Genomic DNA, 11,632 nt, shown 5'->3' on the forward strand with positions numbered 1-11,632 from the left:
TAGGAAAAGGGGCCTAGGTCTTTCGATTGTTAGACATACATACATTTGAAGTTTGTTGTTTAGCTCACAGCAGTTATGTTTAAAATTCATAGAGGACCGGGATGAATACTTACTAATATCACTTATATTCACCACCATTAAACATACATACAGTTAAGATAAGTGCAACTACTCTAAAATTAATCCTCTTAATATCCATGTTGGTACTACACAACATGGTCCAACTTAGCCAGTGTGCAGTGAATATAAGTTGATGTAGCAAAGATTGAAGTGTATTCACTTTGAATGAATTGTATCGTTTTTCCGTCAGTCCGACTGATATCTCAACAACTATTGGATGGATTACATCCAATAGTTGCATTGGATTACATTGGATACAGTGATGTTTTGAACAGACATTCGTGGTTCCCAGAGGATGAATCCTCCTGACTTTACTAGGGCTGTAGTCAACCAAAGAAAATGTTGGTTGACTGAAATCTTTTTTTATCATTCAGCTGACTGATGTTTTCATCCAATTGGTTAAGAGAGTCTTTGGGTACTCTGGAAAACCTTCAGAGCAAAGATGTTTTTAAACATCGCCTGCTTTTAGAGAAACAGATGGTAACCTCTGAACTAAATGTACAGTATGCTAATATGTGAGAGGTACAAAATGGGGCTAGCATGGCAGTAGGCTCGTATTCAAGGGACAAGTACTACTTAATGGGAATTAATTATATTTAAATGTCTTGAAATTTAATGTGATTTTTTTTCAAAATTCATGTTAGTCTTGTATTATGTTAAGAAAAGACCTTTTAAGCTGTCACTGGTAGGTAGAGGAGGTCATGTGGAAGTTTTTATGTTGGGGACAGGGTCAAATGGTTTTTTTGTTTGTTTAAAAGTAGTTTATCCTGCTTTTTATTTATTGGAATTTGCAACTTACAGTATTTATGCAAATGTAGATATACTGGGTAGGGTGTTTATATAGACTAAAGTAGACCAAGGGGCGATTTCAGAGTAGAGCCTCTGCTCCTTTGCATCAAAAGGAGCCGGTTGAGGTGGTTTGGGCACTTGGTTAGGATGCCTCCTGGATGCCTCCCTCTGAAGGTGTTCCAGGTACGTCCAGGAGACCCTGAGGCAGACCCAGAACACGTCGGAAGGACTACATGTCTCTCCTGGCCTGGGAACGCCTTGGGATCCCCCAGGAGGAGCTGGAGGGCATTGCCGGGGAGAAGGATGTCTGGGTTTCCTTACTCTAGTCTGATGTCACCACAACCCAGTCCCAGATAAGCAGCAGGAAATGGATGGATGGACCAAAAGAATCTATTCTAATGACCACTGTTCTACTTTGTTTTAAGTTATAGAATAATAAAGAAGGTTCATTGGTCTGTATAATAGTGCAAGAGTCCAGTTCACATATATTCATATATACACACAGAGCTGCAACGATTTGGCAATTGAATAATCATTTTAGCCATTTTTGCCAGGCAAAAATAGTAAATCATTGGTTCCAGCTTCCCAAATATGAATATTTTCTGGTTTTCATACTCCTCTCTGATAATAAACCATTCATCTCCGGATTTTCAAGAAAATAATCGGTTTATCAGTCAATAATTAAAATAATCAGTCACAGCTCCGTATATGCATAAACCATCGTTTTTACAGGTTTATCTGAAATCTCTCGTCAGATTGCAAATAATAAAGAGACATTTCCACCCTAATGTCAGTAGGACCTTCAATTCCTTTTAAAAAAAGAAGTAGGGAGGTCAAAGTTCGTCTGAGTGAGCTATTGGCTGGTCAGCAGAGCGTGAGGAGTTGGTCACACCAGTAAAGGTCACAGATCCGTTGGAGACGACCTCATTGAGCTGGGAGCAGAGAGGTTAGCTGAGCAACTTCACTGGCTTAAATCTTCCTCTTGTCCCTCTGACGTCCGTGTGAGCTCAGGAGTCTCATCACAGTGACAGGCTGAGAAAACAGCCGGATGGATGCTTCTTTTATTTATTTAACGTTTTGGCAAGAAAACAAAGCAGGAATTTTACACAACAGTCATAGGTTAAAATTTCCTGTTTATTTAAATGACATTACATTAAAAATGGGGTTTCTTGACAATACATAGTGATAATAAATATCCTTTTTTCAAGCATGTGAGCGGAAAAATAAGTGGTCATCTAAGATATGAACTGTCAGTGACTAAGACTGATGACCAGTAATAAATGCTGTGGTCTCAGCATGGATATGATCAACAACAGGCCTAATGCCTGGCTTTAATTTCCTGTTCACAGGGGGGGGGGGGGGTTGGTATATTAGTAATCGTTAGTCACTGTGTGCACTTTAGTTTGCAGTGCTGATATCACAAAACGATGCTCACACAGAAACTAACTTTCAAAAACAAAAGCTTTAAAACATCAAACTGGTGTAATGAGGAAATAATTTATTTTTAAAATAAGAAACCCTTTAAAGAAACATTTTAAGTTCATGTATTAAACTAATATGAAATACATCAATATTTAAGAAATATTCCTGCAACAAAAATCTTAAATACACACAGAGATCAGAAAATTACAAGCACCTGCAGGAGATAATATAATGCAAAATATATCGTCCACCTCATTCACACACACTGTATTCTGAGGAATAATACTAGAAACACCTTATGACATAATAACACCTGTCTCGATGGCTATTAAGAATTATTTAATAGTGTCCCAAAGATGTTTTTACTATGCTTTATAATGGACAAGTGGTCACTCACTCATCAGGAAGCCCAGTGGACTGTACATGCTACATCAATGGCGTGGTTTGTGATATTTGAGTAAAATTTAAATCTGAAGCATCAATAATCAGGCGTAGCGTAAATACTGCAGACCCGCTAAACATCGAGCTACAGCAGCGTTACATTTTAGCCATATACACATTAATAATAAGAATAAGACTGTTATTCAAGACCTACAACAAACAGCATGGTGCTTACATCAAATACAACTGGAGTAAGTCCCAGTGGATCTCTATATGGACTTGTTTGAATACCGGTGCGTGTACTGTATTGGCTACAGTGCAGTCGGGGGTCCAAGATCTGGTTTCCACTAGCGGCCCAAAGGGCTCAACCGGACCTCTACTAGTTCATCCTTATTTCCCTTTTTTTCCTGTACAGTTTATAACCCGAGCTGCTGTTTCACTGATAGAAATAACACCTGCAATCACATACTATCATACATACAGTCAAGCCCGAAATTATTCACACCCCTGGCAAATTTTGACTTAAATTTACTTTTATTCAATCAGCAAGTTTTTTCTTAATTGGAAAAGGCCAATAAAGGCTTTTCTATTGATTATTGAAAAGGGTATGGACATGCCACTTTTTGTTCAAATGTAAATAAAAACTGAGAAATCATTTTTTCAACAATGATGCCTCTTTAACATCGTCTTATTATCTTTTGGGAGAAGCTTGTGTCATTTCCGGTCAAAAAAAACAACTTGCTGGTTGAATAAAAGTAACTTCAAGTCAAAATTTGCCAGGGGTATGAATAATTTCGGGCTTGTGAGTTGCTCTGCACTCGTATCCCCTCTTTTCTGCTGCAGCCAAGTGGCTGTTCTTTACACATGCAGGAAGCACTGCAGTCAGGGGGTCCCACACTCAATATATACATGTAGTGGCTATAGTGGTTATAGCCACTGTGGTCTCTTAAGAGTCAGTGGGAGTCCTCTTCCAGAGCAGAGCGCACTCTGGCCTCCAGCTGGTCTGCAGGGGGCCGAGAATCCGGGTTTGAGGCAAGCATGTCTAAAAGCAGGGCGCACATGGCTGGACCAGGAGGGGGTGGCAGCGGGGGCGCTCTCTTAAACTTCATAGGGATACACAGCTGGAGGTCAGCGTTCTCCCACAAAGCTTCCCCGAGCGGCATCAACCAGCCTGAGCGACCCTTACACACGTAAGCACCTAAAAGGGGAAACATGAGGGAAGACACCGGTAAGTCCATCAGGCAGGAGGTTCCCATCTGATAGCGGCAACAGAGACTGCGGGGAGCCACTTGATCTCAGTGATTGACTACTTGTATTAGCAAGAAGTCGATGCCTACTGGTGTGGCGTGTTTCCGGTTATTTGCTGACAAACAAGCGCCTGTTAAGATAGTAAGCGTGTGGAAGATTCTCAGAGCACACTGGGACACACTCAAGCTCTCTTTTTTAATAAACAGGAACAATACAATTATAATCAACTAACAAGAAATGAACAACATAAAACACTCAGTGAAAGTGATGTATGAGCAGCACCACAAATCTAAATAATCTGAATAAAATTATACAAATCTCACCTAAACACAATAATAATGTTTTAAGATGTATGTAAAATACTCTACTTTGAATAATAATTTGTGTCTTATATGGTTTTTCCACAAAAAATGTATCTTGTAAAATCCTTAAAATTGCATCATTCTCCCTCACTGAAAATGCAAATATATTCCTACATTTCAGACGTCTCCTACTTCACTGTAAAGTTCATCCTCAGTGTTTGTGCACTGGAGGCTTAAAGTTTCCACATCACAGCTGTGTAAATTGAATATCGGACCATGATTGGCTCCAAACTAATTGTGATGTCACAAATCATACCGGTAGAACCGCCCCTTAAAACTGGTTTTCAGTGAGCGCGGAGAAACTTTCCACTTTCAGCAGATGAAAGTGAAAACAAACCCTGCACAAGTACATCATTCTGCACAGCGAACTGAAGGAACAAGAAGAAAAATATATTTTTGAGCAGAGGGGGACTTAATATAATATATAAATATAATATAATATAATATAATAATAATATCAGATATACTATTTTTAATATATAAATAGTTAATAGAGTTAATGGAGACATTTTTAATTATGATACCATATTTGGAGTTCCTGCCAAAACTGTGTAGTTAAGATGTTTAACTGTGAACAGAGCAGAGTGTTTGACCTAAAAATTAAGATTTCTTTAAAAATATGGAGGCATGTTGTCACCTCTAGTTCAGCACTGGGATAGACTGGTTTCTTTATACATTTAATATAAGCCTTATTTACCATTACTACACTGTATTATTCATTGTTGCGCTTTCAAAGCTCTTATTTCAAAGGCATGTCAAAACAATAACATATATTACACTTATCATTAAGATTTTTTAATGTGTATACAAGCAAGAATAAACCCAACGTAAGGTCATTTGATCATATTCACATCGAATCAAACACATCATGTAATTAAAGCTGCAAGCAGCAATGAACGGGCCCTGCTGCTGGGGCTGCTTCGCTGAAATTTCGTAGGGGGCGCTATTCAGCCAGTTCGCATCACTGGTGGAATATTGTCATGTGCACGCGTTCAGGCTGGGACTCTTATCAAACATGTGAAGTTTGGTGCAGACTGGAGCATTTACAATAAAGTTATAGCAACAGCAATTGAGTTTTGGTTTGATCTCTCTACGACATTCCTACGGGCCGTGGCGGCCATATTAGTTACATAGGTGGCGCTAGAGAGCACATTTTGGCACTTTGAGGGTTAATTTTTACATTTTATCAAATTTTTCACCAGACCTGATGTGCGTGCCTAATTTGGTGAGTTTTTGAGCATGTTTAGGGGGTCAAATTTAGGGTTTAAGTGGCGGAATAATAATAAAGAAACAAACAAACAAACACACGAAATACAATAGAGCCTTCGCCCTTTGGGCTCGGACCCTAAATATTGTCAGGTCTTATGCAGAAGGTCTTGACAAACTGTGGGATCCACTTGACTCTAGATTCTGCTTTGAGTCAGTTTTAGTGTTAAGTGTGTATCAAGTGTGGGTTAAGAGTACTGCATGTTGACATTTTTTAGAAGAGGCACACTTACCTGATTATCTAACATGCAGTTAAGTGCTCAAGACCAACACTGCAGAACAGACTCATTCAACCAAGATCGTAAACGTAAACAAGAGGCTACATGAGGAAAAATTAATCTAGTAAAACATTTTATAATATTAGCAGATGTGTTTTCCAAATGAATCATTTGCCAAACGTTGCTTCTTAAAACAAGGTCCTGTCATATACTCTTGTTAATAAGTGACAGCGTTCTGCTTTGTGCTTCTAAGGTAAGGTCAGTCAGGATGGAAAGACAAACTTAAGCAAGCTAAACTCACAGAAATAAATAAGTCAGGCTCTGTATTTATGTCCTGTAATGTTTCATACATATTTACTTAAAGGTGTTTTCACTGATTTTACATGATTAGACCTCTTGTAAGAGTGGGCGTGTACACAGACTGTGTTTGGCTGACATCTTCCTCACTCTCCTGATAGTTTTGTTGCAACCGTTATAGAGCAGGAAAAACTTTTACCGCCCCACACACATGAACTGTTGTTTTCAATATTTCTGTCTGATTAGCAAAATTTAACTACCAAGATGAGCTTCCTTTTCTTTCCGCCACACTATTATGAAATTAATATTTTTTTTTTGGCTGAACATCAGACTAATAAGGAAATCTTAATATAAAACTTTGGGCTCTAACGGCTTGAATCGGTCATTTGTCATTACCTGACATTTTCTGGACTAAATGATTAATTGAAAGAAATTAGTAGATTAATGAAGAGTAAAAAAAAATCATTACTTGCATCCCTAAAATGTAGCAACCCAAAAAATTTAAAGAAGATTATCTGTGGAAGTGATTAAAAGCACATAAATTGTTAGTTAATTTCAAGGTTTCTTGTAGTATAATTCAATTTTAATGGAGCTCTGTTAGTAACAAATCTGTCATGCACGTCTTCTTCCTCTTGATGATGTTCATCTCTGAACACTGACCACAACACTGGAGGTGCAGTGGCCTACCGTCATTGAGCAAGAAGCCAACAAGCGTTGGGCTGCGACTAGATGACAAACACCGGAGCGTCTCTTCCTCCTTGACTATATTCTCTCCGCTCCCCTGCTTAGTCAGATAAATGTGTGGGTCTTGGGAAAGGATAAAGTAAAATAATAGAGCATTTTATCCATCTGTGAAAAGCCTCTAGCTCCCCATTTTCTCCCTGACAAAAAGGACTGTGATCGGGGCTGCTAAATCTCATTTTGCCTTTTTTTTAATATATATATTTTTTATATTTGTATCCACTGACACCCCTCTCTGCCTCCAATCATAACCATTTTCATTCAGCCTAATAGAGTACCAATGACTCAGGGAGGGTCTCAGGTACTAAACTTGAAGATAATGGTTCACATCCCCCTGCCACTAGGCTGGCGGCTCTGGCCAGACCCATTTTTTGTGAATAAAATGAGACATTTGTATCACAGCCATTTCATTACTCTCTAACAGTGAAGCAGAGAGCAGAACAGGGCCCTAGACTCTCATACATTAAATTGCTTCCTCATCCTATGGCCACATGAGGTTCTGACAGGAAAATAGGACATTAAAAAAAAAAACCAGATTAAAATCTCAATGTTCTGCAGAGGTTCAGTGCGTTCCTCGGCACAGTGCTTCTCCTGACAGTTTCTCCTTGTTCAGATTGCTTTAGGGTGAGGTTTGTGGGTCCAGTTCATTACATCGAAGACAAATACCAACTCGCCTGCATCTTTGCATTAGCGTCAAAATGTAATTTATATTCATTATTGTGGGTCAGAGCACTGGGTCAGGAACCAAAGGTGGGTAGCGATAAGATATAAAAACAAAGCAAATATGAAATAAATGGTTGCCACATTATTCTAAAGAAATCTGTATCTCATATGCTGTCAGTATGCAACAGTACTTTTGGATGCAGGGAAGCAAGAACTACATAATGTCAGCTTGTATTAAAAGAGACAGTGCTGATATAATCCGTATCAAAATGTGCATTGCATAAATCATCCTTCATCTCTCTGCCATTTAGATTTATGATTTACCATCCATGGCTGATGAATGTATGACGTATAGTATCTGACATTTTTAATATGTGCTAGTTAATTAAGTCAAACTCGATTCACTGAGATGCGTCATCAACCTGCCCGACCGCACACTCGACCTTTCCAACCTTTCTGAGTGCTCTGACTGGTGAGCAGGAAAACACGCGACATGCTGATGTGTTACCTCGTGTTCACGCTATCCCGTTTATATAAAGATGTTGATAAAATCCTCCGTTTTTTCACATTTTTGCAGATTGAAGTGTAATTTAAGCTTGCATCTTGTCCTGGTGTAGTCTGAGTGTTGCATTCGTTGCTCACACTCTTTCATCTGAGGCCAAGACGCATCAAGGTATCATGAGATGTGATGTTACCCTCCGTCTCTCCTTCACAATCTTTTCTGCACCCTGTTGATCCCTCACTGCACACTTACCGAGTTGTTCCTGTGTGGTTCCTTCTTCCACAAAGGTGATTCTCTCCAGGACGGCCCAGAACATCACACCCAGGGAGAAGATGTCTGCCTGGGCTGTGTAGGTCAGTCCACCCCAAACTTCTGGAGCCATGTAGAAGTCAGAGCCACAGGTGGAGGAAAAGTGCTGCCTGGTCAGAGCACCATCCATCCAGCCCTCGCTCATCTTGCTCAGACCAAAGTCTGCCACCTGGAGGTTGGACAAGGTGATTAATTGAACAAATAAAAATAAACAGTATGCTGCGTCAGCATGAAACTCAAGTACAAGTTCACTAATTTATGACTTTAGGAAGTTTTATTTTAGATCTGCTCTGTACCTTAGATAAAAGGAGCACTGTAAAAAAAATAATGATGTGATATCCAATATTTAATCTTCCCTTTGACGATGCAATGTAAAAAATTGACAAGGATTGCTGACATGTGGACTTGCATTGCCAATATGTAAAAAAGCCAATAATATTAACCCCTTCACTTCTCCAGCAGTTGGGGAAACAACAGACGTGACTTTTCATGGTCTTGACAAGCTGCAGCATTTATTAAATGACACACTGTAGTCTGTACTGTCCATATACTGCCCAGTTTCCCAGGCAACGACACAGACGTTAACTCACATTTCGAGACAGCGCTGCTCAGAGACTCCCAAACGCTATTGATTTGCGAATGAACAGATATTTGACGTTATTTTTCACGTTTAAAAAAATATTTTTTGGCCCCGCCAGGCCTGTACTATTACAGGGGAAACACTGTTGACAACGTATTTTCCCACAAGTTGAGTACTGACTGTAGCATAATGCCACCTGATCTGACAGCAGCATTTTAACTTCACAACAATCTACCTACCTTGACAATGGGGCCTTTTGGTGTAACAGAGACCAACACATTGTCGGGCTTCAGGTCCCTATGGGTTATTCCCAGGCTATGCAGGAAGGCCACAGCACTGCTGAGCTGCTGCACCACATTGTGGTCACGCTGGGCATCTGGTGGCCTGGAGAGCAGGTACTGATTCAAGTCGCCCCCGTCACAGTACTCCATCACCAGCCAGAGAGCCAAACAGCGCAGGGGTCCCGGCTGCTCGTCCTCCCTCTCGGCTGGTCTCTTCCTGGCTCTGTTTTGAGGCCTTTGTGGGGTTGTAGTATCAGATGGAGTTGATTTAGTCTTATCCTGGGGTTTTGCCCTGGCCTGCAAAGTATTGGTCCTGTCCTGAAGTCTGGAGACAGAGTTAGTCCTCCTCTGAGTGTTGGACTGGGAATTATCCCTTTCCTGACCTCGTGGTGGTCCGACTACACTGCCCTTCAGCACGCTCTCAACTAGACGTAGAGGCAGTTTCCCTGGTTTTAGGGTCTTCAAACTCCTTGGCCCTGTCTGCAGGAGGCAGCTGTGGAGTGCGATGACATTGACATGGTTCCTGGCTGTGGCTCTCATGGCCCACAGCTCTTGCAAGTAGAGTTCAATGCACTCCGGGTTGCTGCAGGGCAGACGCTTGATAGCCACCCTCTGTCCCGTTTTGGCCACATGGCCTTCAAAGACGACACCATAGCTGCCTCGTCCAACCTCCTTCTCTAAAGTGTAGAGCTCCTCCATCTCTCACAGGGGCTGAACGTGCTGTCAGAGCTAAACAAAACACAAAGCTAAGGTTAGCATGGTAACACAACACGTAATATACATACATAAGCGCCTAATATAGGGGTCTTATTGTTTTCTTGTTGTATGTTTTTAACGTTGCAGCACTTTGAGTTTAACTACGAATGAAAAGTGCGTTAAAATTATTTTATAATTATGTGTACAACTGTAAGATAGCTGACTTCATTCAGCTGCAACACACCGGATTGTCCTTCATGTTTTCAACGGGAACTTCAAAACCAAAACTGATTAAGCTCAGCTGGGCTTCCTAACGTTACATAACTCAGCTATTTAAAAACTATCCTTGCTTGGGTTTAAGCTGACTTCAGTAACCAACTGACCTCGTCCCAAAGTACGTAAATTTTACGACGACATAGAACTAAACGGAATTCGGTGTAACGCTACAAACAATAGCTCAGTTCCTGCGCGAATTTAAAATGTCTAACTCGTTTAAAAGGGAAGTGAACCAACATTATGACCTCTCATCACGTTTATTTCAAACTTACCCACACGGCCGCAGCTTAAACTACCGTGAACAAAACTTAAATCTTTCTCCTAATCTACGTGACTGACGCGTCGTTTCATATCATATTCAATTCAATCTGGTTTGTTTTCGGTTGACGACAACAACAACAACAACGCAAAACAGCTAAACTAAACGGAATTGCGACAGACTTCCGCATCTAAATTCAGAGCGTCCCGCTTTGTGTGTGCGTGCATTGTGATTGGCTACGTAAATGCAGCCGCGTGTTCTGATTGGCTGTTAGCAGAGCCATAGAGTGTAATACGATTTGAATTGTCGTGAGCAACATTTTAGCTCTGAGGAAACATTAACTACAACATTAAACCAGTGGTTCCCTACCTGGGGGTCGGGACCCCCACAAGGGGTCGCTGGATTAATCAAAGGGGTCCAGAGATGATGGGACAGGATAGGATAAAGACAAATTTTTTATTTTTTTTTGACATACAAAATTGTGTTTTTGTAAAACTTTCTTCCACTTTTTGCTTTGTTTCTTTTGGATTACTGTATTCAAAAGTTATTCAATTGACTAATCGACAGAGGATTACTAGTTTGATAATTGAATAATTGTTTTAGTCATTTTTCAAGTAAAAATGAAAAATGTTGCTATCACTATCACTGAATTATTGGGTTAATTTACAGGGCCATAGTCAAGATCACCCAACACAAGACACACTGTAAAAAAATTACTGTATTATTTTACTTCTTTTTGTGTAACTGCTATAAAAACACAGTAAATTATTTTTATTAAAAATATTCAACATAAAATAAAGGCTGTAATCTGTTATTATGTTAAAAAATTATGTTTTTGTAAACTATTATCACATGATCTTATTTTTTTGTACAGTATAAAACCAACATTTACCAGGGATTTACTGTAAATAGATTGGATAATCACATTAAATAAAAACCTAAAGCTCTCAAGATACTGTTAATGGGTGTTAAACGAGGGTAATTTAAATGTAATTTTACATTATTTTTCTTTGTTTTACATCCGGAAATCTGTACTTTGATGGGGAGTTCTTGTGGATGGATTGGATAATCCTATGAATTTATCAAAGATTACTATATGAAAACAAGAGTCTTCAATTAAATTAGGTAATTTTAAGGTAGTTCTGCAATCTTTTTCATTTTTTGTGCAGATTTATACATTTGTTTAACATTCTAGCGACGTTTTATAATGGGATTTTCTTTT

The 11,632-nt window shown here is 39.6% G+C and overlaps 1 protein-coding gene across 2 annotated transcripts; it reads right to left on the reverse strand.

Annotated features, from left to right (window-relative positions):
• Positions 1-2,025: 2,025 nt before the first annotated feature.
• Positions 2,026-10,606, reverse strand: si:ch211-63o20.7 (Serine/threonine-protein kinase pdik1l-B-like). 2 transcript variants are annotated; one of them, XM_042391452.1, is made up of 4 exons: positions 10,424-10,606; positions 9,138-9,908; positions 8,262-8,487; positions 2,026-3,910 (listed from the first exon to the last, which is right to left on the reverse strand). In XM_042391452.1, the coding sequence occupies exons 2-4, from the start codon at positions 9,876-9,878 to the stop codon at positions 3,666-3,668; spliced, it is 1,212 nt and encodes a 403-aa protein (XP_042247386.1). In that variant the 5' UTR covers positions 9,879-9,908; positions 10,424-10,606; the 3' UTR covers positions 2,026-3,665. The 2 variants fall into 2 exon arrangements, with proteins under 2 accessions (XP_042247386.1, XP_042247387.1); XM_042391453.1 differs by lacking the exon at positions 10,424-10,606 and adding an exon at positions 10,120-10,354.
• Between the last annotated feature and the right edge of the window lie 1,026 nt (positions 10,607-11,632).

This window comes from Thunnus maccoyii, chromosome 17, assembly GCF_910596095.1.
Source record: "Thunnus maccoyii chromosome 17, fThuMac1.1, whole genome shotgun sequence".
NCBI classification, from domain to species: domain Eukaryota; kingdom Metazoa; phylum Chordata; class Actinopteri; order Scombriformes; family Scombridae; genus Thunnus; species Thunnus maccoyii.